Source organism: Callospermophilus lateralis, chromosome 4 (genome assembly GCF_048772815.1).
Source record: "Callospermophilus lateralis isolate mCalLat2 chromosome 4, mCalLat2.hap1, whole genome shotgun sequence".
Classification (NCBI taxonomy): Eukaryota; Metazoa; Chordata; class Mammalia; order Rodentia; family Sciuridae; genus Callospermophilus; species Callospermophilus lateralis.
The window spans coordinates 76,260,567-76,288,424 of record NC_135308.1 but is presented as its reverse complement, the minus strand read 5'-3'; the positions used below and the strand labels follow the sequence as shown (position 1 = coordinate 76,288,424).

The 27,858-nt window shown below is 40.5% G+C and overlaps 1 protein-coding gene across 3 annotated transcripts; it reads right to left on the bottom strand.

Moving 5' to 3' along the window:
• Positions 1–48: 48 nt before the first annotated feature.
• Positions 49–26,493, bottom strand: Phc1 (polyhomeotic homolog 1). 3 transcript variants are annotated; one of them, XM_076854115.1, is made up of 15 exons: positions 26,249–26,493; positions 22,916–23,073; positions 21,159–21,269; positions 20,328–20,408; positions 19,154–19,303; positions 18,231–18,386; positions 10,819–11,311; positions 8,224–9,050; positions 6,732–6,879; positions 6,143–6,354; positions 5,213–5,327; positions 3,891–3,999; positions 3,524–3,674; positions 2,855–3,086; positions 49–926 (listed from the first exon to the last, which is right to left on the bottom strand). In XM_076854115.1, the coding sequence occupies exons 2-15, from the start codon at positions 23,027–23,029 to the stop codon at positions 772–774; spliced, it is 3,054 nt and encodes a 1,017-aa protein (XP_076710230.1). In that variant the 5' UTR covers positions 23,030–23,073; positions 26,249–26,493; the 3' UTR covers positions 49–771. The 3 variants fall into 3 exon arrangements, with proteins under 3 accessions (XP_076710230.1, XP_076710228.1, XP_076710229.1); XM_076854113.1 differs by having other exon boundaries at positions 26,229–26,300; XM_076854114.1 differs by lacking the exon at positions 18,231–18,386 and having other exon boundaries at positions 26,229–26,300.
• Positions 26,494–27,858: the final 1,365 nt, after the last annotated feature.

The window sequence follows — 27,858 nt, the reverse complement described above, 5'->3', positions numbered from 1 at the left end:
GAAGAAAAAAAATATTTAATATTTTGCTGTATAAGGAATAGCGCCACCTCAGCCCCACACACTCCTGTTTTATAAAGCTATAGGAAAGAAAGTTGGAATTGAAAGAGTAAAAGGTTAACAGGTAAATTGGAAGGGAGCAGGGGGATGTGGAAAAAAATGACAACAGCCACACCATGTGCCAGTCAAACACTTTTAGTCCCTGCAGCAAATCAGAAAGATTCCAACCAAGTTTCTACCCTGGCTGGTGACCCTGCCACGGATGCAGGAGAAATATTCAATACTAAGGGAATAAGTGATAACAAAATACTGAGCCACAGCTACAGTGGGACAATCCAGAAGGAAGAGGGAAAGTACCAGAATTTTGCTACTTGTGTCACACAAGCTAGAAAAACCCTACCTCTCCCACTGGAGAAACAAAACTACATTCCACCCATTTCCCTGCCTTACCATACACATATTTCTCCTCTTGGAAAACCCTGGCTAGACGCTCCACTCCAGGATAAGGCTGAGCAGTCCTAGTTCTCTGGACTGCCTTTGTTAAAAAGACTGGATTGGGGTAGGTGGGATTGATGAGTACTGTAAAGATTAAGCTGCCACTATGTAGCACCAGCAACCAATTCTTGCACTTCTCTTCCCTGTCTCAGTAATCTCCCTACAGAAGGTCACATAATTCGAATAGCTCTTTCTTCCCTGCAAAATCTGCTGATACCAGGTTATAACCTGGACAGTGGGGAGTGTCTGCCTTCGGCTGGTTTGTGCAAGAGGGCCACCTTAGGTCTCCTTCAGGACATTTATCTTGGCGCAGATCTTGAGGGCAGGGCCCAATTTGATGTTCATGGCACTCATAAGATGTTCTTCTTTAAGTAATAAAAGGGCCTGTCCATCAATCTCCTGGGAACGAAACTCTTCTGCAATTTCTTGGCAGCCTAGAAGGCAATGGTGAGACCCTGTATTAGAAACTACGTGGTAGGACAAGAGAGGAGACGAAACAATCCCAAAGTCCTTGCCCTAAATTAGTAATATAAAGGTATGAGATGGTAAGCTTTGAAAGCAAAAATAAAATTAGAGACACTGGTTATCTTAAAAATGAAAAATAAGCCAGATGTGGAACACACCTATAATCCCAGCAAATGAGAAGGCTGAGACAAGAAGATTAAATGTTCAAAGTCAGCCTCAGCAACTTGAAAAGACCCTGTCTCAAAAATGAAAAATTGGCTACAGATGTAGCTCAGAGATAGAGCATCCCTGAGTTCTATCCCCAATACTAAAAAGAATAAAACAACATCAAGAAAGGAATAATGACCTAAGTTGTTCAGCCATAGAAGTAACTTCATGTTGGGCAGGGTGGCGCATGCCTGTAATCCCATCGACTCAGAGGCTAAGGTAGGAGGATCATGAGTTCAAAGCCAGTCTTAGAAACTTAATGAGAAACTAAGCAACTTAGCGAGATCCTGTCTCAAAAAAATGGAAGGGCTGGGGATGTAGCTCAGTGTTAAAGCCCCTGGGTTGAGTCCCTAGTATCCCACCCCGCTCCCAAAAAAAGAACTTACTTCAAACAAGAAGGAAGGCATAGCCCCTGCTCATTTATTTCTAGATGGCTTGGCAACTAACTGCTGGTAATCAATTGAGACATTTACTTTATACAAAAAGTTATTATTCGAAATCAGCCAAAGGAAAGCTGCAGAGGGCACTGTTTGTCATCATTGGACCTCTGGTAGTACAGTTTGACAAGATAGGGAATATAGGAAGAACACCCAAGTGTGGAGAAGAAGTTTTAGAAGTGTTTGATGTAAAATGAGAGTTCATATAGGTAATTGTGTATTTGAAGATCAGGTGCTCATGGAAGGATCTGAGCTCTATATAGATTTGGCAGATGTCAGTTATATATGACGATTTAAATCATGAAAATAGATGATGTCATCTAGTGAGAGTATATAAGAGGAGAGGCCCCAAACCAGCTATCCTTAAGGAAAATAACAGAAGAAAGAGCCTTTTGTGAGAGGAAATAATCAAAGGAGAGTACCCTAATCAAAGAAATACTGCCAAAGGTGAGCAGCAATTCCTGACTTGTGAAATGTGATAAATGTTCCGCTCTATGCAATGTTCTGAGAGTAAATGAAATGTCAATGAAAATCCTTTGTAAAATGCAAATATGTTAAATAAATGAAGTGTCCCCATTGCTCAAAAAATTTTAAAAATAAAACCAGAGAGGAAGAGCAATAATATATGCATGTTTTCTTATATGTTGGCAAAAAGATTAAATCAAATAATAATGAGGACAGGGTGTTTTTGTTTTTTTTTTTTATGGAGAACAGCCCTATCTTGAATAAAAATAGGCCAACAATGTCCCTTAGTTTCTAACCCCGTCCTTCTTCACTGAAAAAAGTCTTAGCCAGGCTTCCTGGGAGGCTGAGGCAGGAGGATCACAAGTTCTAAACAACTTAGTGAAACCCTGTCTCAAAATTAAAAATGAAGAGCTAGAGATATGGCTCAGTGGTACAGCACCCCTGGGTTCAATCCCCAGTACCAAAAAAGGGGAAAACTTTATGCATGGTGAGAATCGTAGTTAATCACATCAAAATAATTTTTATCCAAAAATTATTGGTGAGAAATAAAGCTGAATCATAAAAAAACCAAATTGCAAAATTGCTCACACAGTAGAAGACAATATTAACCCAGAAGGAAATTAAGAAACCAAACTGTGGGCAAGCAACTTGAATAACTATCAAGGCAGAGTACTATCACATTCAAGCCCATGCTGCTTACAGGTTAGTAATGTTCCCTCATACAAAGGCCCATGTGGAATGATCCAAGAAAAATGAAGACTTGGGTTCTGTTGGAGACCCCTCTGTACCTTGGAGAGAAGCGATAAACTCATACACCTCCTCTACACTCCAACGACTAGGATTGCTGGACAGGAACACAGGGTTGATGCCATGTAATTCTGGTGTGGGGGGAGCTGTAATGGTGTTCCCAAGGTCACGATCTCCATGTCCAGCTCTTACTGACAATGGCCCAGGAGATGTTGGAGAGAGCGCTTCATCATAACTGGAATTATCTGAACCCCGGCTAGAGTCCTCTTGACCCTATAGAAAAAATGGCAAAACAGTAAAGTCAGGAATAACAGTGTCATGAGTGCTTCTCTTCTTCTACCACCACCCTAGCTTAGGCATAGAGGAAAAACTAGTCTTAACGTATGTGAAATAATCTGCACAATATTTGCAAATGCCCAAATTCTACTCTCAAGTGCCTTTCAAGTATGAACTTCCTTGATTCTCTTCTTGTATTAAAAGAGATCTAGACTGTCTTCACTTAAGTACAGTGTAAGGATTAATAGATATATGTACCAGCAGTGAGGAAAAAGGAGACAAAGGCACTCAGGATCTCTCAGAATATGAAGTAACACAATCAATAGGAAACCAAAGTTCTGGTCTTGTATCCTTTCACCTGGGCAAAGGATTGCCTTGCAAGGAAAAGAAAAAGGCCTATTTTAGAAATAGCTGGCTCAGTAACAACAGCTCACCCGGTGACGCTTGCCCTGGATCTTGGCACGGGCAATGTCAGAGGAGCTGCGGCGGGGTCCACGCCTACGAACACGAGCATAGTTGGCTTCCTGGAACTCTTTCATTTTTTTCCTCTTCAACCGGAACTGATGGCTACAGCTCACATTGTACCTACAAATGAGGGCATATACAGGATGTCAAGGCATTAGAAGAGACTATTTGCTACCCTGCCCCACACAGGAATTGGTACTTTAAGAGCTGATTTGGACAAAGGAATGAAAACGAAAGAGACAAAGTGTGTGTTCGCTGTGAGATGACTCTAGGGAAGCAAGGTAACATTAGATGGAGAAACTAGTGCTCAAGGCAAGGCAGACAATGCACACATACCTCTTTGCACAAGTCATGGAGCAAAACCTCTTAGAGCCACGAAATTGCTCTGCAGGGGCATACTTCCCACAGTACTCGCACTTCAGGAGATTCGCCTTCTTATCTAACTCTGAAAAACAAGGAGAGTTACGATGGGCTTCTGTTGCCCCTAAATCTATTACACCAAGAGTTGGATTCTAATTTTCCCAAAGACCTACACAACCAAACTGAGAATTCCTAAAACCAAATACCATGATGAGTTACCCTTGAAGAAGATTATAAAGTCCTCAAAGTCTTCCTTTTTTGTTTTGCAGACTGGGTATTGAGCTCATGATTATACTAGACTTCACTACATCCCCAGTCCCTTTTATTTTTTATTTTAAGACAGGGTTTCACTAAATTGCCCAGTATGGCCTTGAACTTGTGATCCTTCTGCCCCAGCTTCCCAGGTAACTGGAATTACAGGCGTGCACTACAGTATCCACCAGCCCTTAAAGCCTTATTATTTCCATTTTAAGCCTGATTATTTCCATTTTAAATGTCTTACTAATTTTATCCTAATTCAACTCAGATTTCAATATGACTCCATTTCTTAATAGGAAAGAGGAACTAATTATTAATGCCTAGGAAGATATCCAAACCCTCTCCCACAAAGATTTCCAAAAGCATGGAGGAAATTTTAAATAAAAGTCCTCACTATAGATTATTAAAATCTAAAATAAGGAGAGCAGGAAGTTGTGAATTTAAATGTCCTATGTGGAAACCAAGGAGAAAAAGGAAAAAAGGACAGGGGGAGGTACCTCAATAAAATAGAAGAAAGACTAGTAGAGAAGGGGAACAGGGAGAGGGAGGAGGGAAAGGAAAGAGGAGGTAAAGGGAATAAAATTGACCAAATTATATTATTATATTGTGTGCACATACACATATATAACAAATCCCACTATTATGAATAATAACAATGTACCTATTAAATATATTTTAAAAATAATTTAAATGTCCCTCTTCTTTTTCTTTGTAGTGCTGAAGATCAAACCCAGCTAGGTAAACACTATACCATAGAATTCCAGCCCCAGCCTAGCCCCAGCCTATATCATCTTTTGGAAAATATATCCTTATACAGTAAACGATAATTCAACAAGTTACTTTAGCTTGATAAACACTCCTCACCCTATTAACTCCTTTTGTGTGATTCTATATACTCTGATATACAATATGGTTTCTATGTATAGATGGACTTCATCTAATTCCTACTTTACATAAACAGAAAATTACTCTATTACACTGAGCCCTCAAACATTCCCATAAGCCTCTTTCTCCCAGGTGGGTCTCTAAATAATACTTACCAGCAGAAGGGCTGTCCCCTCCCAAGGGTCCACTTGACTGACTCTCATTCAGTCCAGTTTGAAGGCCAGGCTGTAGTGGCTTCTCAGACTCCTTCAGTAACTGAGAACAACCCACCTGTCCCAGAAAAAGTTTTTAATTAAGGTAGCCTAATTCCTTTCTGCCTCTCTACAGTGTTCCCTAACACTTCCTGTCATCATGTCCTTGCCTGCATCTCTGAGTTAATGGTCAAGTCTGGCTCAGAGAAAATTCCTTACAGTACTGCAATCAAGAATCTTCTAGTTTTTTCAGATAAGCTACTAGAGAACAGGTTCCTAGCCTGGTTCCCTCTATCTTATCCTTCCCTTCCTAAGCTACAGGGGACACAAGAAAAATCAGGATACCTGGGTTATAATCCTGGTTCTGTAACTCATATTCTAGAAAAGTTCTCTACTATAATTTTCTTCATTATCAAAACACCTAGTTTACCTATCTAAAAAGTTTTAAAAGGTGATTTTCTTCCTTTTCTTCTCTTCCCAACATTTTTACTGTCTGGTCCACAAACATGTGCTTTCCTTTCTTCCTTTCCTTCTTTTGCAACTAAATAAACAAAATAAATAAATCATTCTCTAATAATTGATAAATTAACAATTAATAAGTCCTGTACCTTTTTTTAATTTTCTTGGTAGTTGGGATTGAACCCAGAGTGCTTTACTACCGAGCCACATCCCCAGCCCTTTTTATTTTTAATTTTGAGACAGCGTCGAACTAAGTTGCTTAGGGCCTCACTAAGCTGCTGAAGTTGACCTTGAACCCACAATCCTACTGCCTTGGCTTCCCAAGTAACTAGGATTACAGACTTGGTGCCCAGCTGCCTTTGTTTTTAGAGGAATTTGAAGATAAAATCAGACCAAATGCCCTCCTGAAGTCCCACCATATGGCCCTGTTCTCACCGGGAAAGGTTCTGCTCCTTCCTGGATAACAAAGCCTTCAATGATGTGGGTGAGAATCTGGGGCTTCACAATGGCCTGTGGGGGTTTGGAGTCTCCCATTTGTCTGGACACCATGGCTAGCGTAGGAGGTGGTGCTGATGGGGCAGGAGTCAAGGCTACCAGTTCATTGCTTGGGGTACTAGCATTCACATTGGCCACAGGTTCAGCTTTCTCTGGAAAACAAACACACGTTAAAGAACAAATATGGGATAATATAACGAATCCACCTATTAGCTGAGCCAGCCTGATTTTCCACAATAAACTATATTCTCCTTTGATCATTCACCCTCTGATTATATTTCTTTATTTTTTAGTTTTCGGCGGACACACATCTTTATTTGTATGTGGTGCTGAGGATCGAACCCAGGCAGCACGCATGCCAGGCGAGCGTGCTACCGCTTGAGCCACATCCCCAGCCCCTCTGATTATATTTCTGGATCTACCAAATATTTAGGCCCATTTTCTACTGAACCAGAATTATCTGTAGCTCTTTCAAAATAATTTTCTATTCTTTGTGTGTTCCAATAATAGCATTTTAGAAACCAGTTACCTCCAAGACTACTCTTCTCCTCCATGACTTTTGGGCTCTCTGCTGCTGGAGAAGCCTTGGGGGGAAGTATTGAACCCAAAGTGGAGATATCATCTCTCTCTTCCTCAGACTCAGCTTTGCGTTTCACAGCCAGTGTCTGAGGTTTACCCTGTACAGTAAAGAATAGGGAAAAAACAACAACAACAACAACAACAAGATTTAGGCATAAAGAATGAAAAGGAATTATAATTACTTCTATACTTTCAGAGAAGACTTTCTGAACTCCCTATCTCCTGCTTCCTATACACTAAATTCTTGGTCATCCCTAATCAGTATAATGTCTACATAAGGACAAAACAAAATGCAATACCATTTTAATGCATAGTCATAACTTAGACCACTGTGGCCCAAACAAAAACTGTCTTTCCAAAGATTGTTTTGGTTAAGGCTCTCTTCTTTGCTGTTATCATTCCTTTAGATTTATACAATTTTTTATTCATTTTTTTAAATTAGAGCTTTATAGTTACACACAGTAGTTGGGTTCATCCTGACAAACTCATACATACATAGAATTTTGATTTTAGTTCATGATCCTTTCCTTTTCTTCCCATCTTCTCTCCCCTCTGCTTTCTCCTTCTTCTACTAGACTTCCTTTACTCATCTATTTATTCATATTTGATTGGTTCCTTTTACTTATATATAAAAGTGAAATTCCCTATGGAATATTTATATATCCCTGTGGAATATTAATACATGATTTCTTAAATATTAATACATGATTTTTAAGAATTCATTCTGCATTGCCTCCCCCATCTACTTCTCCACACTGCCTCTCAAACTCATTTATCCACATTACTCATCTTCCCTTTATCTTTATGATATCCTATCCTTCCCTCTCCCTTTCCTTTATTTTACTCTAGCCTCCACATGAGAAAAAACATTCAAATTGAGTTTCTGAGTTGTCTTATTTCATTTGGCATGATGTTCTCCATTTCTCCATTTCTATACATTTACTGGCAAATGCCACTATTTTTTTATGGCTAAGTATAACTACACTGTGTGCGCGCACATACATATAAATACATATATATACACACACACACACACACTATAATTTTTTTAATCCACTCATCTACTGTCAATCACCTGGGTTGTTGATTCCATAATTTGGCTATTGTGAATTGTGCTGTTATAAACACTGAAGAGACTATATTGCTACAGTATACCAATTTTAGATCTTTTGGAAAAATATCAAGCAGTGGGATAGCTAGATTAGTTAAGCTACCTCAAGCTAACTTAGTATATATCCCAAACCTCAGAATGATTTACAAGTACAAAGTTCAGATGTTATACATATTAAACTCTTATGTTATACATATTATGACTCTTATAAAAAGAGCACATAAACACCAGTACCAAACTTCTCAACACTTCATTCCCCTACTCAATTTGAGTTCTAGTTCCATTCAGTACAAGTCCACTCTCATGGGTAGCAGCATCAGACATCACTCACCGGTAGATGCACAGACTGCATGTAGAAGGCAGCAGGAACCTGGGCTACAACAGGTGAAGAGCTAGTAGCCCCACCCTTAACCACATGTGCTGTCCCCTGCACAGAAGCAAGGGTCATCCCGGGGGCCAACGTAGGAGAACACTCCTGCAGTGCACCAGGAGCCTGGGATGAAGGTGGTGAGGAGGCCAAATGGGCCTGGCCAGGCTGCACTGTACCTGGCATCCCCCGGGAAGTAGGTACAGCAGCTGCCAGCTGTGCCAACCCCAAAGCCTGTGCCTGGGCTGTACCTGGTTGCCGGGTACCCACAACTTGCACGGGGATATGGGGTGGTGGTTGCTGGGTAGCTGACATCTTAGCAGCACCTAACTGAGGAGGTTTAATAGGTGCTACAGGTGGTTTGGACTGGATGGGAATGGGTGGCTTGGGGGTTGGGTCAGGTGGAAGGGACAGGGGTGAAGACTGAAGCATGGGCTGAACTACAAGGGTTTGGGCTTGCTGCTGGGACTGGGACGGTGGGACCTGCTGAGTAGGTGGGACCTGTGGTGGCTGAGGGGCAGTGAGGGTTGTGGCTTGCTGCTGCTGCTGCTGCTGCTGTTGTTGCTGCTGCTGTTGTTGTTGCTGCTGCTGCTGTTGTTGTTGCTGTTGCTGCTGCTGCTGCTGAGCCAACTGGAGGTGTGTAGCTGTGTGAAGTAGCTGGGACTGACGGTGTTGGAACTGTTGCTGGTGATGAATGGCAATCTGCTGTTGGATCACTACCTGCTTCTGCTGGAGGTGGATCTGTTGCTGCTGCTGAATCAGAGAATGGGGCTGGATCTGCGTGTACGTGGCTATAGGAACAAACCCAGAATAGAACAAAGGGGAAAAAAGAACACAAAATAATAATCCTTCAAAATTAAAAGTAAAATCATTTTCCAAGGCTTACCTAGTTTTAAACTACACTGAATAGAAATCTAGCCTGTACAGAACTTGGACATCACTTCATTAATATTCTACCCACTAAGTCAAAGCATTACTAACCACCTCTAGTGTAGATACCATAGAATAACTCCCTGGCTCAATCAACATCCTAACTCAGTAATTTCAAACAAAACTTATCCTTTTACTCTGTATTCAGGAGTACAGAGGTTGGCTCTTTCTCCATGTGATTAGACTTTGAGTTTTGCAAAAGCTGATTCTATGTTTTATTCACGTTCACACCCCTAAACGGAGTCCAGTGCTGACACACAAAAAATATTCACTGAAAGAATACCAACAAAGTTAGAAACATCAATATCTTTTCATCAATGTCTCAGTTTTCAAAAATTCATCAGGTTAGGTTACCATCTAAGAACTCTGAGGAGTCAGTAGTTGCAGGCTCAGACTTTTACAATCTCCAACCTTCCATATTTTACCAGACTGTCCAGAGAACACATAAAGTATGTATAAAATATGTAATGAGAGCACTGTGGAAATATAAGTGCTATAGTATTCTGTCGGGCACACCTGTAATACCAATTACTTGGGAGGCTGAGGCTGGAGGATCACAAGTTCAAGGCCAGACTGGACAGTTTTGCAAGACTCTGTCTCAAAAATAAAAAATAAAAAGGGATGGGGATGTAGCTCAGTGGTAAAGCACCCCAAGTTCTATCCTCAGTACCTCAAAAAAACCACAAATGCTTCGGTATTTAAATACCTAGTTATTAGTAATGTCTAATTAACTCATTAAATTTTTGTGACCAAATTATTCAAACATACCAATGACTAAGGTATTAGAAACAAAGAAAGCAGAAAAAAATTAACATTACCAAGGAAGATACATCTAACTATATTTTACCCACTATATCTTATCTGAAAGGAAGTATAAACTACTTACAGCTATTATTATTATGTATTCCTTTTTATCCTCATCACTGATACAGATGATCACAATTTGACTATATTAAATCCTGGTTCTATTTCTTAAGTGTTCTAAAACATTTATATTATTTTGTTTTTGGTTTTTTTTTTTTTTTTTTTTTGTACTGGGTATTTAACCCAGGGGTAGCCCTTTTTATTTTTTATTTTGAGTAAGGGTCTCACTAAGGTGCTTAGATCCTTGTTGAGTTCCTGAGGCTAGCCTTGAACTTGTGATCCTTCTGCTTCAGCTCCAGAGTCACTGGGATTACGGGCATGAGCCACCATGCCTGGCTAAAGTATTTATATTATATCTGTCCTACACTGGACCAACTAACTACCATTAAACAGAATTAATATCCTATACTAAACTGTAAGTAACATGAGGACACAGAATCTGCTTTAGAAAGATGTATCAGCACCTCCTAGAACACAGTAGGCAAGTCAGTAAGAACTGGGTTCATGAATAAGTAGAATGAGTAAACTACAGAACTCAGGGGCCTATGAAATTAACAAGAGTAACTTAAAACCTGATTGTTGCCTGGAAGATATAGATAAGACCTTTATCTGTTAACTATTTTCCTGTCCCTGAACTAATACACTCAAGGCTAATGTAATTCTCTTTTCTTCCACTACTCCAGGGCCAAGCGAAAAACGGGGCAAAGAAAGGTAATTTGAAAGATTTCAAATAAGTTCATGATATTATGTGAGGTGACAATATACCTGAGCTAATGAGGGTCTGGCTGGGCGCAGGTGTAGCTGTCCGTGTCAAGTTCATGCCCACATTCTGTTGACCACTCCCATCAGCATCTGCTTTCTTGGCTGCTGCACTTTCTGCCTCTGTCTGGCTGCCCTGGCTCACAGTCACCGTTTGGGCCGCAGGCAAGGGCTGAACCACTCCTGTGCCCTTCCTGGGACAGTTTCCACCACCCATTCCTGAAGAAGGCAACTGACCCAAACCCCCTGGAGCTTGGCCACCTCCACCTGGACCCATTGGCCCTGAGAGGCTGTTTCCACTGCCTCCACCAGCTTGACTGAGGTTGAGAGATTGGCCTGAGGCCCCTGGAGAAGCCTGTGCCACAGCTAGGGCCTGGCTAGAGGCCTGAGAAAGGCTGGAGACAGGGGAGGCTCCAGGAGGTATGGCCTTCTGGGTGGAGCCTTGCATTTGGGGTCCTTGAGCTGAGGCCTGTTGATTCCTCACTGCCAAGTTCTGCACCTGAAAAACATTTAAAAAACAGATTTCTCTGATTGATTAAAAAACAGCAGATAGCTATAGTGTCTTATTCATAGCCTACCTCAACTTGTACCCCCACCTCCAACATATATTAAAGGCCTTCTAGTCTCCCAAGGAGGAACTTTGTAGATACATCTGATTTTTTAGCCTCCTCCATTCACTATTAAGACTATCATCAAATTTTATCATTTATTTCTAGAAAATCTCTTTGATTTTCCCTTTCCTCTCCATTCATTCATTCATTCATTCATTCAGCAGTTACTACACAGCTACACTTCAAATACTACACTAAATACTGATAATGCAGGTATGAAAGACACAGTCTTTACTCCTAATAAAAACTTTCTAATAAAGAAAATTATGTAATAATACGCACAAATATAAATAAAGTTCTATGGAAATATAGAGGAGGAAAAATCAAGTCACACTGGGGAGATCAAAATGACTTCCTAAAATGAGAGATATATTATCTAAGACTGTAGGTCATAGTGAAGATGGTGATGTGAAGAAATAGCTAAGAGCATTTGCAAGGACACAAACCCACAAAAGAGCACTGTACTTTCAGAAATTATAATTATTTCAGGCTGGGGGTATAGCTCAGTTGGTAGTGCTTGCCTTGCATGCACAAGGTCCTGAGTTCAACCTCCAGCACCAAAAAGAAAAGAAAAAGAAATTATAACTATTTCATTATATTTGGATTGAGTTGCAGGAAGTAGAAAGAAATGAAACAAGGAAGGTAGGTTGAGGCTGGGAGCTAAAAACGTACTAGATTATTAAGGGCCTATTATGTTAAGGATAATATGAACTTCAGTTTAGATAGCAAGTTTATGTCTTATTCATTATATAGTCCCAGTACCTAATGCAGCAACTAGCACATAGTGCTCTATGAATGAGAGAAGAAATTATGACTCCCTAAATGATTATAGGAAGCCACTGAAAACACTAATCAGCACAAACATTACCAAGGGCTGGGGTCTAGTTTAGTGCACATGCACATACACACCCTGAAACCTAGAATTCCACAAGGGAAATTACTACCATATACAACAGGATGCGTGTACAGGAATTATCAATCACACCATCACTGTTGAGATTAACAAAAGCCTACAAACAACCCAAACTGCCATTTATAGGAGAAAAAGAAGCCAGGCATGGTGGCACATACCTGTAATCCCAGCAACTTCGGAGGCTGAGGCAATAGGATAGCAAGTTCAAAACCAGCCTCAGCAACTTAGCAAGGCCCTACTCAACTAAGTGAGACCCCATCTCAAAATTTAAAAAGTAAAAAGGCACAGGGATGTGGCTCAGTGATTAAGCACCTCTGGGTTCAATTCCCAGTTCCAAAGGAAAAACAAAAAGAGAAGATGAATAAAAAAAGAAGAAAAAATGAAACAACTGTAGTATATTCATACTATATAATATTATATAGAAATTAAAATTAACCAATGATGGCTACAAAACAAATAGAACTTGAAAATATGCTATTAAGAAAGTATTCTCAGTCAAGATACTCTTTTGCCTACATGATCAATAAAAGTAATTGGAAAATAAGTTAAAAAAAAACATTCTCAGGCTGGGGATGTGGCTCAAGCGGTGGTGCACTCGCCTGGCATGCATGCAGCCCGGGTTCGATCCTCAGCACCACATACAAACAAGGATGTTGTGTCCGCCGAAAACTGAAAAATAAATATTGAAACTCTCTCTCTCTCTCTCTCTCTCTCTCTAAAAAAAAAAAAAAAAAAAACATTCTCAGTCCAGGTGCAGTGGTGTGAACCTACCTGTGATCCCAGTCACTGGTAGACTGAGGCAAGAGGATCTCTTGATCCCAGGAGTCCAAGGATAGTCTAGGCAACATAGAAACGCACCACCACAAAGAAAAGTGTTCTCTGCCCAGCACAGTGGTGCAAACCTGTAATCCCAGTGATTCAGGAGACTGAAGCAAGAGGATCACAAATTTAAGGCCAGCTTTAGCAATTTAGCAAGACACTGTCTCAAAATAAAATTTAAAAAGCTAAGGATGTAGTTCAGTGATACAGAGCCCCTGGGTTCAACCCAGTACCATCACCAAAAAAAAAAAAAAAAAAAGTATTCTCACAAATAAAGATTATAAACAAGTGCCTCATAAATTTAAACAAAAATTGTGTGTGTATGTGTATATATGTGTGTGTGTGTATGTGCGCGCACGGTGTGTGTATGTGTGTGTGTGTGTGTGTGTATGTGTGTGAGAGAGAGAGAGAGAAAGAGAGAGAGAGAAGGGTGAGGGTCTGGGATTTCCTTCAAATTAATCCACCAGCAGAGGACCTAAATAGAATGTGCCAAGAATTTTTGTCTGAAAATTTTTCATGATCGAAAGTACTTCTTTTTTTTGGAAATGGGGATTGAACTCAGGGGTGCTTTACCAATAAGCTACATCCCCAACCCTTTTTTTTTTTTCCTATTTTGAGACAAAGTCTCATTAAGTTGCTTAGGGCCTTACTAATTTGCTGAGGCTGTCCTTAAACCTGTGCTCCTCCTGCCTCAGCCTCCAAGATGACATTTTTAGAAATGTACAGAGATGCAATAAGACTATATAAAAGAGACCCAAAGGAAGAATGAACCTAGGAATCAGAATGATTATTATCATGGGTAGGGGTAGGCAGTGTATGGAAGTAGGGACTACTTATTACACTTTTATTTTTTGTGGTGCTGAGGATCGACTCAAGGCCTTACACACGCTAGACCAACAACATTTTACCAGCAAATTATACTCCTAGTCCACTTATTATTTTGTTAAGAAATTACTGAGTAAATAAATAAAAGTAGACCAATGAGGACTATTGTAGTCAAGGACTATGAATTATCTAATTCTGTGTATAGCAGGAACAATTTTTTTTTTAATTTGTAACAATATGTTTTCTTATTTCAAAACAGTGATAGTAACATGGAAGAGGATCACAAGAAGACAAGCCTGAAGTCAAGAAGGCCATTTAGGAAACTGATACAGTAAGTCAGGTAAAAAATAAGAACCTGAATTCAGGTAGAAGCAGCAAAAAGGAGGATCTAGCTTTGGAGAGAAATTTACAAGAACCTTCAGGGCTGAAAAAACAAACACAACAATAACAAAACAAGAACATCAAGACTGGGCACTAGGGCACATAATATCTGGCAATTATGCCATTTTTAAAATCAGCTTCTTTCTCACAATGGCTATTTCCAACTTTCCTACTCTCCCTATACCTTAGAACCACTTTCTCAGTCAGGCGTGGTGGCACACACCTGTAATTCCAGAGACTCGGGAGGCTGAGGCAGGAGGATTAAAAGAAGCCAGCCTCAGCAACTTAACAATTATATTTTATTTATTTCAAAACTTAAAAAAAGGCAGGAGGGACACTGGATGCAGTGGCACATGCCTGTAATCCCAGCAGCTTGGGAAGCTGAGCCAGGAAGATCATGGGTTCAAAGGCAGCCTCAGCAACTTGTCGAGGCACTAAGCAACTCAGCAAGACCCTGTCTCCAAATAAAAATATAAAAGAGGGGTGGGGATGTGGTTCAGTAGTTAAGCACCCCTGGGCTCAATCCCTGGTACAAAAAAAGAAAGAACCACTTTCTCTTCTTACTCTTCACCTCTGCAGAGAACATAAAAACCATTATATGAACACTACCTCATCACAGTTTTACCACCCAATATATACATTTACCCTTCTTTCCTTCCTCCTATCAAAGGGCAATCCTTCTCTATGTTCTGGGTCCATCTATTCCTGTCTTCTCAGCAAGTTTATCACAGAAATTATCTCTTCAACCTCCCCTTCTCTATCAGCCCCTCGAATCTCTGAACAAGACATTCCCTTTCCCCAGTTTTGTCCTCCTTCCCCAACAATGCTAAATTCTTGTGTACCTTAACTGTATTCAATCCCACTATCCACTCATTCCTCAAATTCATACAATTTTGGATTCAACCCCCCTCCAACTCTACTGAAGCAGCTGTCCCTCCGCATAAATAAATCCATCCATCTTCTCATATTCAAAAGAGATGAGCACTCCCCTACACCTATATTTCCATCTTGTATCATCTTATTCCCTTTTCTTCATGACACTAAGGAGTCCAGATTTTCCTATCCGTCATTCCTGTTTCTCTATATCAGCCCATTCCTCTCTAACCAACCTTGAACTGCTTTATTAAGGGTTCATCCTAACCCTCAGGGCTCCCTATCCCATGTTCTTCTCTTTAATCCATACCATCTCCCTAAGAAATTGTAAACATTACCTTGGCTGCAATTATTATCTATATGTCTACTCCTTTCACATATCTACTTCAGACCCAGACCTCTGAATTTAAGAACCATATATTGCTGTCTCAGTATCTCTTCACGTGGCTCACATTCACCTCAAGTCTTCATGTCCAAACCTAAACTTCACTCTAAATCCAGTTCTCCAATGTCCATCTTATGAATATTATCAACAGCCATCCATCTGACTGCTAGACAAGAGCTTGGAGCCAACATCTCCCTCAATTTCCCTGTCTACTGAAACAGTTCACCTTCTTTTATGACTCTTCTAAGTTATTCTCAAATCTACACATTTCTGTTCTACTCCATTGTTAAACACCTAATCCAAACACAATTTACCTCCTAAACTGTTCTAACACTGTTATTCTCCCTATTCACACACCATTTTATTTAGTGTCCACAGAGGAGTACACACGGTTTTTCAAAAAAGACCTCTCCCCATTACTTCCATGTTTTAAATCTTTCTACAGCTTCCTATTACCCTTTGCAAAAAGCTCAAAAGCCTAATTACAGCCACCAAGGCCCTGCAAGATGAGGTTCCTCCCACTTGTCTAGCCCCCTTTGCCAAATGTCAGCAAAACAAGCCTTCTTTTGATTCTTCAAATAAATCAAGTTCCTTCCCTCCTCAGGACCTTTAGACATAACATTCTCCTGGCCTTCAACACTCTCCCACATCCATACCTGGCAAATTTCTATAGGCTCTAATTTAAATGTCACCTCTTTGATTTCTATCCCCCATCCCTTATTCTGAGAGCACCCTGTACTTTGCAGTAAAGCAATTATGACACCATTCACTAAATGGTGTTTAACATCTACTGTTTAACATCTACGGCTTTGATGGCTATAATTTCCATAAACATAGTGATCATGACTTTGCTGGGCCTCCAAGGCTAAGAATGTGTGATATGTCAACAACAGTTAACACTCTTAAATATTATGCCCAGGCACTGTTGAAGCAGTTGCACACATCAACTCAATTTGTCCTTCATACACACTATCAGGCAGGTATATTATAATACCTAGTTTATAGATAAAGAAAACATAGTAGAAAGATGCCAGGTCACTTGCCCATGGGCACAGTAAGTAATGGAGCTAGAATCTGACCCAAACAACAGAGCACATTGTAACCACTACCATCTGTCCCTCAACATACTGATACCTCAGGATTTGATGAATGAATGAACTGGTAAATGAAAAAACTGGACATGGAAAGAGGACAGCCTTATTCTTGGCTCCCACTGTTATTAGCAAAGTCTGAAACAAAGACTATATAACTAGCTGACCAAGGTCTCCAAGCAGGTTTCCTAGTGTCTCTTATCCAGGCACATGCTTTGTTCCTCGATAATTTTTTTCTTTCTCTTCTTTTCTAATACTGGGGATTGAACTCTAAGCCTTACACATTCTAGGCAAATGTTCTACCACTGAGCTATATCCCTAGTCCTTTTTATTTCTTATTTTGAGACAGGGTTTCACTAAATTGCTCAGGCTAGTCTCAAATTTGTGATCTTCCTGCCTCGGCCTCCTGAGTAGCTGTGATTACAAATGTGTAACACCACATCTGGCCTCAATGATTCTTCTTAAAGAACTTTCTTATCCTGTAATCTGCTGTAAAATATCACTAATGGTCCCTATAGCCTATGAAGTTGACTACAACCTCCTATTCTTGGATTTTAGGTTGCTCATTAGCACTGACTACTTCTACCACAGGCCTATTATCTCTCCTTTATCCTCATCTCTATCCTTCCACATACACTCATGTTTACACATATGACCTATACCCTAACACTTGGTGCTCTCTCTCGTTTTCTCCTCATTCCAAATCAAATCCTACCCAGCCTTTTTAAGGTAACTCAGGTATCCTGCAACCAAGTCTTCTCTATAAACTTGTGGTATACTCAAAGTTAGTACCATTTACCTGAGTGCTTTTGTTCTCCAACCTCTTTGAAGACTTGACATATCCCTTTTTGATCCTCCAAAATTTCTAATACATATCTGAGTGTATCAATAAAAAGGGCTCAATATTACTTACTGATAGACTAAAAGAATGAAATAATCATTATCAAATCCTACTTTGATAATATATCCAATAAGCTAAAAAAATAAAATATATGTATTTTGGAAATAAGTCATAGAGAGTAATGGTAAAGAAGACTTTTATTAGAGAAAAAAATGAACAAAAGATTAAAAGTTGAGAATGACAGTAAGAGACATGAGCAGAAGACATGATCGAAAGTTCAAATATTCCTTCAGCAACTCAGCCAGGTCTGCTTCACGTGTAACAACAGAATTCCCTCGACCATTCCTTATCTTCAGGAGACATTACTATGGGAAAGAATTAAGACTGAATAAAACTGAACCACCAAGGACTACAAGTATAGTCTGGAAATTTATCCTGTATTCAAAGTAAGACTCTCCAGATCCACAGAGCTCTTTTCAGACAATTCTATCCTTTCTAAATCAAGTCAACCCAAAAGCTTTAAAGAATTCACATTTTATAGGGATTAATAAAAGGGAAAACAACACACAAAAAAATAAGAGTTCTGAAAAGCAATAATGGGGCAGAGGGTGGTCCCTAGTCTAGGCCATTCCCTTCATCCTTCCCAGAGCCCATCCACAGTAAAGTGGTTGCCACTGACCTGATCTGCATCTGCATGAACTCCAGGAGACTGAGCGGATGGCACCTCCTGCTGGACTGCAGCCACTGCCCCATTAGGCATCAGGATGAGTTGGGAGGCTAGAGGCACATTCCGGCCCAGGGTCCGATTTACCTGCAATAGGTTTCCCAGCTGTGGCTGGCAAGGAGAGGAGGAAGAAGAAGAGCAAAGAAGAAAAAAGTAGACAGAAGAAATAGAAGGGAAGGACCACAAGAAAAAATAAACAGCAGGTATTAAATAGCTAAGCCCTGTCCCGTTCCACACCAACCCAGGAATCTCTTATTCTCCATATGTATGTATGTATATGTGTGTATATGTGCATGTATGTGTGTGTGTGTGTGTGTGTGTGTGTGTGTGTATATATATATATATGTAAAATAAATCATCCAGAAAAAAAAAACCTAGAATGTACAGAAAACTATGGATTGATAACAAAGACTCAAACATCAAAGAAGCTGAAACAAGGGTCTTAGAATGAGTTAGTAGATAAGCTGAAAGACAACCCTTAACAATTTGTATACTTAAATCACAGGTTTAAAAGTTAGACTACATCTAACACTAATTTAGCCAAATATTAGTTTAGAATCTCAATATAATCTGTAGGCTACCTGTGAATACTGAGCATCATCACTTCAAGGGTAAATTAAGACATGGGAAGTAGATCAACTTGTCTCAAAACATCTGGGTAACCAAAGTTACATAAAAGTTTTCAGATTGAGGATGTAGCTCAGTGGTCAAGTGCTTGTCTAGCATCGTAAGATTCTGGTGTTGATCCCCAGCACCACAAAACAACAAATAAATACATAAACAAATAAATAAAATTGCTCTTACTCAAGTCCTTGGCATGGAAAGTATAAATAGGAACTTATGTCCCCAAGACAACGGTTACTATGTCTACAGCTTACCCGCAGATACATCTGGGCCTGGGACTGGTTGAGGGGTGGGGAAGTAGTATTCCCCAGCAGCACAGATTGAGTCAAGGTGGTAGCACTGGGAGAGCTCACACTCTGTGATCGGCTGATAAGCTGGGCAGCTGACGTGGTGGCCAGATTAATCTGCATGACACAAAGGAATCCAGACTAAGGATTTGGGAGAAGTAAAAGGAAAGTTACATGACTGACAAATTCAGAGTGACCCAGTCAATAAATGAATATCTCACTCTCAAGGAGTCAGAGGGAAATGCATAATAACTTCCTATCCAAAACTGTTATCCTGGCTACCTTGGTATAACCAAAGTCAAAAATAAAATAAAGATGGGTCTGGTGGCACATGCCTGTAATCCCAGTGACTCAGGAGCCTGACGCAGAAGGATCGAAAGTTCAAGGTCAGCCTCATCAACTTAGTTAGGCCTAAGCAAGTCGGTGAGAGTCTATCTCAAAATAAAGAACGAGGAATGTAACTGAGCATCAATGGGTCCAATTCACAGTACAAATAAATAAATAAATAAAATAGGATCAATCCTGACCACTTTGTAACTCAGCATCAATGGGTTCAATCCACAGTACCAATAAATAAATAGATAAATAGATAGATAGATAGATTAGATAGATAGATCCTAACCACTTGTGTTAATACTTGAGAAGGCAAAAATATGCAATGGCACCAGGCATGGTGGCACACACCTGTAATCCCAGCAACTCAAAAGACTGAGAAAGAGAATCTCAAGATTGAGGCCAGCTTTGGCAAGTTAGTGAGACTCTGCCTCACCAAAAAAAAAAAAAAAGGATTAAAATCGGCTGTGCATGTAGTTCAGTGGTAGAGCACCCTGGGTTTAATCCCCAGGACCCCAACACACAAAAAGGTAATAAATAATAATGAAATGAAACATATTTCATTTCTTTCTAACTGAGCCCCTTTCCTTTATCTTCTTTTCTTCATCAGTGTTTTCTTCTTCCTTCCTTAGGTTCCTTATTAAAGATTCCTGTACAGATGCAAGCTGGTTATCTTCCCTTTTAGTACAAATATGTTCTGTATTAGAATAGTAAATATCCACTTGATGGCTCAATAAACACCCTCAAATCAACTATGCTAAGTAGTTTAACCCAGGGACAAGGGCTCAGTGAGAGAGGCAGTACTCACTGAGGCCTGAGTGGTGGTAGTCTGCTGCTGTGCAGTGCTGGTGTTTGGGGAGCTGGCTTGCCGACTAGCAGCAATCGTGGCCTATTAAAGTGGAAGGGAAACAAGAAATAGTACAGACAATGAAAAAGCCGTTCTCAGTCTTACAGTAATAAATCACAGACATAAAATATATAGAGATTTCAGGTAATAACAGAGTATGGGAAAGTATATTCACTAACCCAACAACCCTCGCATAACCCTCCTGAAGCAGACAGGCAACATGTCTTCTTATTTCCACTTTCTTTTAGGTGGATAAAAAACTTTTAGACAGGTCACATCATGAGTCAATAATAAATACAGGGTATAGGTGTCCAATACTAATATAATGTGAGCCACGTATATAATTGTCTACTATGTACAATTTTTTAAAAAGTAAAAAGAAGCAAGGGACATTAACTTCACTAACTTATTTTCCCCAATATACCAAAAGTATTATCATTTCAACGTGTAATTAGTATTAAAATACTACTGAGATATTTTACATTCTTTTTGTCATTCTATGTCTTCAAAGTCAAAAATCTTAGACCCCATCTTAATTTGGACTAAAGACATTTCAAGCATTCAGAACAGGTCTAGAACACAGCCATTCTACCTCTAAAAGGTGATTCCTCCCCAGTTCTTACTGCAACTGCAGAAACTAAGATGTATCCATGCTCCTATAAAAGCACAGGAAGCAAAGGAGACTTTGCCCCTAGTCTGGCTTAGTGAGGATGCAATATTCCCCAAAAGTCCCCTACCCACCCATGGTGCCTATCCTCTCCCTCTTGGGTCAGCTGGCTGCTGACCTCTCACCTGCTGGACGGCAGCCAAGCTATGCAGTTGGGCATTACTGAGCTGCTGCTGGAGCATGAACTGGTGGAAATACTGAGCTGCATTGGGCTGCCGCTGCAATGCCTGCAGAGCCTAGACGACAGGATGCAACAGTTAGAACAAATCACTCCTTAACTCCTGTTCTACTCAAATCATTGTACTAGTGTGAAAGATAGCCATGGGAAGGAGAAAAACCAAAGAGAAGGGAGATTGGGCTAAATCATCTGATTTATCCATTTTTATATTAAAACTAGCAAGTCTATGTAGATCTCCAAAAACTGGAGAAACAACTAATTCTATGGTCTACCCTCACATATAAAGAAAAGAGTACATTTCATATGAATTCTTATGTCCAATGTGAGACCTAGAAATATATGATATGATATAGCAAGGACTAACAGGTTGAAAATAAACAGGATATCAATTAACATAAAGAAAAGAAGAAAATAAGCCAGGTGCAGTGGCACATGCCCGTAATCCCAGAGACTCGGGAGACTGAGGCAGGCAGGAGGATAGAAAGTTCAAGGTCAGCCTCAGCAACTTAGTAAAACCCAGTCTCAAAATAAAAAATAAAAAGGGCTGGGGATGTAGCTTATGGTAATTCCCAATACCAAAAGAAAAAAGAAGAAGAAAGTGAAAGACCATATTCTAGGCATATAGTAAAGGGTAAAGAGCCATTAGGGGTTAGAAATAATAGAAAATTAATTAGTGGCTTCTGAAAGATTCTATCAGGTAAAATTTTCAATTGACAATTTCAAATACCAACAATATGATATTAAGGATGTCTATGAAAATGTTATTGGTAGTTCAGTTTTTGTGTTAACTAGATTTTACTGCATTCTTATTCTTTAACAATTACAACATTCTGCCAGGAATGGAGGTACACATCTGTAAATGGAAGGTTGAGACAGGGGGATAGTAAGTTGGGGACTAGCCTGGACAACTTAGCAAGACCCTAACTTAAAATAGAAAGTGAAATAAGAAAGAGAGAGAGAAAGAAAAGGTCTGGGGCTGTATTGTAGCCCTGGGTTCAACTGCCAGTACCCTCTCAAATTTTAATAATAATAATTACAAGTATTCCAATTACATTCATAGTTACTCTAGCAAGAAAAGTCTTTTAAGTAAAAGGCCTCAATCCCCAATAGAATTTAAAAATTTTTAAATTGAAATTTGTTATTTATCTAAAAATAAATCTTTAAAGAGATCCACAAGGGCTAGGGCTGTGGCTCAGTGGTAGCACACTTGCCTGGCACATGTAAGACACTGAGTTCGATTCTCAGCACCACATATAAATAAATCAAGGTCTATCGACAACTAAAATATATAATATATATATATACACATATATATATAAATATATATATGTATATTTATATTTTTTTTATTATTAAAAAAAAGAGAGAGAGAGGTCCATGACACCTCTCCATTCTTCAGGGTAATTTACAAGAACAGTCAAAGGAAAAATCCTGTCAATCCATGAAAAGAAATAGTTTGAATCTAGCTAGATGGCTGAATACTAGTTTAAAAAAAAAAAAAAAAAAAAAATCCTTAGTTGAAAAACTGAATTTCACTCTCTGTTTGTCCCAACTTTTCTCAGAGCTGGAAGAAGCCTTAGTCATCACCTAATCCAACTGACTCCCTCCAACTGCTTAAAAGAAACTAAAAACAATTACCTTTCAGCATCTTTGCCTACACAAACCCATATTCACAGATCCTAGCCCCTCAGACTTCAGCCTCACCTGCACTGCTTGTCGTTCATACAGGGACATTTGAGCTATCTGGGGCCGAGAGCTGCCCCCTGAGCTGGAACTCCCATTGGTGGAGCTGGAGTTCTGCTCGCTCTCAGTCTCCATGATAGTGTTCCAGGGTCCCCAAGGGTGGTGGTCTGAGCCAAGACCTAGATGGAAGGAGTAAAGGATTAAAATTCACACCTTGATAATTAACTGTTTTTTTCATGTTATTACTCAAGACCACAGTAAATCCATAAGTTGTCTAAAAATCTTTCTCTTAGAGAAAACTCTAAAATTCCCCAATCTACAATACAATCTCAACAGCCCCACCCCACCACCTTTTTAAGCTATTAATTGTCTCAAAGGAAATAATCTTTGCATGCTTGTCATTAAATAAAATCACCAGAAAGCAACATGGTACTCAGAAAAGGTAAAGCCACCTAACACCCGCTTCGCACTTTTTAAGTTTAAAATCTCCCCCAAACTTGCTGTTGTCTTATTTTTATCTTCACCTACATCATTGTCATCTTAGCAATGGTCATCATTTACAGTAAAGCTTCTAGCTGCCTTCTTTCACTGGGTTAGATGCTTGATCTGTATTATATCCCACGGTGCTATAAAGTAAAATATTATTGTCCCTGTTTTATAATTGTCAATATAAAGTTTTTCTGGGGCTGGGGATGTGGCTCAAGCAGTAGCGCGCTAGCCTGGCATGTGTGCGGCCCAGGTTCGATCCCCAGCACCACATACAAAGATGTTGTGTCCGACGAAAACTAAAAAATAAATATTTAAAAAAAAAAAATTATATATATATATAAAGTTTTTCTGAGTATCAAATCTTTACATTAGGGGCTGGGGATATGGCTCAAGTAGTAGCATGCTTGCCTAGCATGCATGAGGCACTGGGTTCGATCCTCAGCACCACATAAAAATAAAATAAAGATATTGTGTCCATCTAAAGCTAAAAAATAAATATTTAAAAAAAATTTTTACATTAGTACATATCTTCTTCTAGTCAAAAAATCTGTGATAGGGCTGGGATGTAGCTCAGTGGCAAAGCGTCTGCCTTGCATTCGCAAAGCCCTGGGTTCGACCCCCAGTTCCAAAAAAAAAAAAAGAACCCCACCAAAAAATCTGTGATTAAAGCAGTACCATTCACTAAGTATGAGCAATCATTATCCTCATGTCAAGAGGAGGGCCTGAAGATGTTAAATGGATCATGGAAGGGTATAAAACTTGGAAGCAAAAGAGTTAGCCCTCAGTCTATAAAGCACAAATTGTTACCTGGCTTCAGTCCATACTACTAATAACATCACCTCAAACCATGTCATTTTTCCTCCTTACATACCTCAGTTTCTGGATTTGTAAAGGTTTCACACTGATTGAACTATGTCATCTTAACAGGTTAAACATTAAATATATAACAATGAAAATCTTCAAAAAAAGTAATATTCACCTTTTAGTTTTTACCAAAGTGTCAGAATTTAGCCGCTCAGAACTACACTAAATTTGCAAAACCCATATGAAAATACTACTGAGAACCAAGCAAAGACACAGGAGATGAAAAGAAATATTCTTCCAAAGCAGCACTAAATGACAACATGGATTGCTGCTCATTCTTATTTTTCTTCCTCTTTTAAACTTGCACACTTTATTCTCTACTTTTGAGGCACTAAGCCACTAGATATATCAGGTCACCAAAGCACTATTTGGTTTAGGAATGTAAACATCAAACCAGAATTTCTACTAAGGGCTGTCAGCAGTTTTATTAGGGCGAACAGATTTATCTTAGAAATTGCATCCAAAACAAACAAGCAAAGAAAATAAAATTAAACCAGCTGGCCTTGGCAATAAAATTATGATTTTTCCTTACTCTATTCCCAATGTCATTCAATCACATCATTATTCCCCAAGAATACCCATCTCTTCTGTTTCCTTTAGAAATAGCAAATATCACTGCAAACATGGATATAACCCAAAAAGTAAAAAGGAGAAATCATATCAGCTTCAACTCCAGTCTACCTTCTCCCCACATCTTTTGCCAAAATATCAAAGCACTAAACAGATACAGACCCATGAATCCTCATTATCAGCATGTGAAGAAAAAAAGTGGGTAAGGATTAGAGGCAGCACGGCATAGTTGTATAGAATTTTTTGGACTTAGTTCACTGGACTGAGATACATAAGACCCCAAATTAGCTATAGATGGGACAATTCCTATGCTTGTATAAAAATGCTCAATAACTCATTTCCCCCAAAATGGAAGTCTTATTAATATTTTTTTTCAGACTGTGAAATAGAAATAAAGGGGCCAACTTAAAAGTCTTTCTATGGGGGAGGGCGGGGGAACTCATCAAATGAATCCTGGGCACATAAATCTATTTATGATCAATGTTGTGACTGCAAGACTAAATACAGAAAGTGAAGACAACAAACAGTATGGGAGGCGCAATGAACTGAAAATTTCGGAATTAAACCGAGAGAGAGAGAGAGAGAGAGAGAGAGAGAGAGAGAGAGAGAGACTGACTGACATACAGAGGACTTTAGAGTAGCTAAGCCCTGGTCATGTTGGAAGGTAGCATTCGGGTGTGCATGTGTTCAGTTGGGTAGGCGCACAGACCTACCGAAGCTAGAAAAGGAAACTGAGGTAGACCTGGTACTGGGCTTAATTGGTTCAGGAATTGGAGGAAGTCAATTATCTCTAAGCATAAAACTCTATCTTGCAGAAAGAATGGAGCATGAGAAGGGAGGTGAGAGAGGGAGGGTGGTTCAGGGAAGACTGTGCCAAAGAAATGGAAGTAATCTACGGAATAAGGATAACAGACGCCCAGGAGTTCTTGCTTTATACAGAACCTTAATGAAAATGCCGGTCCAAAGAGAAATCAAATACACCGAGGGAAGGGAGCAAATACAGTGCCAGCAGTGAACAGATTTAAGTGAGCAGGGGCAGGCAGGAGGGACATAAAAGTCCAGGAATTGGAGACTGAGGAACCCAGCGGACCATGAAAAGCAGGGAGGTAACTAGAAAACATGCTCGCATGGAAGGACCAAAGTCAGAGAGGGTAAAAATGAATGGGAAAATGAGCAGTCAGAGGCAACAGGGGTGACGGACAGACAGCACTAAGCACAGCGAAATGAATAGCAATTATACTTGGACAGGCAGAGCCAAAAGACGGTAGAGCTACGCGCTGGAGGTAGGCAGGGAAAGCAACTGGGGGAGGTACCTGGGGCGTTACACAGACGGAGGTGGCTGAAGAAACATCCCCGCGCAGCCAAGCCCCCAAAGGTCCTGCCCCTCCCCGGCCCGCGGTCGCCCGGTTACCTTCGCGCCGGGCTCCGTACCCGAGTCCTCGCGGGGGGCGTCCACCTCATGTGCCGGGGTCCCCAGTCGCCAGGCTGGGCGGGGGGCTTGCTCGGCCTCCGCGGCGGGCTCCCCTCGCCTCCTCCCCTTCCTGGAGGGGCGGGGGCGCCGAGGGCGGGGTGGGAGGTGCCCTGTGCGGCCGCCGCTCCCCGCCCCTCCCGCCGCTCCGGGTGCCGGCCCGGCCGCGGCTCTGCCAGGCCTGGGGGCTCGCTCCGGGCCTGTCACTTCCTGCCGGGCCGAGAGGGTGGGGGATGCAGGCCGGGGGCTGCAGGCCGGGCTGGAGGAGGGGGCTGGTGGGGAGGTGCTTCCGGGGCAGCCGGACCCCTCCCCCGACCCTCCCCCTCCCCTCGGCGCCCTCCGCCCCCCTCCCGCGCGTCCCTCGTTTCCTGCCGGCGCCCGTTGCCATGACGACGCCGCTCCCGGGCCTCTGCGCTCTAGGCCCCGAGGTTTTTTCCTCTCTCGCTCTTTCTCCTCTTTTTTCCCCCCTTCTTTCTCTCCGAATGCTGCTCCTTGGTTGGGAGGAGAAATCGAGAAAGTGCTGGCCTCTAGTGGGGAACTCACCTCTCTGAGAGGAGAGGGAGATGGAGAAGGGAGGGAAGTGACGTGAAAGGGGAAAAGAAGGTATTTTCTGGAGCTTCTGGGAATAAGGGATAGAAAGAACGGATCAAAGGGACTAACTGGAGTGAGAGAAAGCAAGCAACGATCCTAGAGAAACGATAGTTTGGGGGAAAGAAATAAAGCAGAGAAAAGAAGAGAGAAAGAAAGAAAAACTTGAGGGAAAAGAAGGAAAGAAAAAGATTGAGGGAAAAGAGAATGTTGATTGTTTAATCCCTCTCAACTCCAAGAAGGCGGGAAAGAACGCTGCGCAGAAACAGTGAACCCTTTAGGAGTTAACATTCAAAAGCAGCAACTTGCTTTGAATAACATTTAAGTCAGCAATTTCAGGGATATTTGTATGCATATGTGTTCTTAGATTTAAGTATATATGTAGAGGAATTAGAACGGCAAAAGCAATGGAAAAGGCAGGGTATAAAGAGATGTAGAACAATGGGTTGTATTTGGAAACAGGAAACATTTTGTGGGGGAGCCTTTGTCATTTTGTTTGTGATATCAATTTGTCAATTTTTAATTATTCTCTCAACCTTTGAATATGAAACATATTTATAGGGCACTCATTTCATGCTAACCAGTTTTAGAAGCTTGAATTGAACCAGTGCACAAAACAAAGATAACTGTCCTCATTAACCTTTACAGAAGGGGTGGAACCCGCTGTTGCCTAATAACTAGGATTGATGCTTTTTATGCTGCTATCATAGTCTTTTGCTAACCTTTGCTCTAGCCAGTCATTTTCTCTGACAACTCACACTTCATTTTCTCCTTAAAAGCCCATGCATGATTTGGTTTTGGAGGAAAAAATAGAAGCATTCTCTTTGTTTATAAATTAGATCCATTTATATTTGCATTGAGAGAGGAGTGTGTGGTCTCCCAGCTTTTAATTTGTGGTAGTCAGATTTATATCAGGTAAAATCTCTGCTAGGCTTCTAGGAACCAGTCAGACAAGTAAGTGTGTAAAGGAAGAAACCAGAGGGCA

Coding starts and splice junctions, on each gene's coding strand:
- Phc1 (XM_076854115.1), bottom strand. CDS start 23,029: ATGGAGACTGAGAGCGAGCAGAACTCCAGCTCCACCAATGGGAGTTCC. Junction 20,409..21,158: donor GCTTGGCTGCCGTCCAGCAG/GTGAGAGGTCAG, acceptor CCACTTTAATAG/GCCACGATTGCTGCTAGTCG. Junction 927..2,854: donor GTTTATCGCTTCTCTCCAAG/GTACAGAGGGGT, acceptor ATTGCCTTCTAG/GCTGCCAAGAAATTGCAGAA.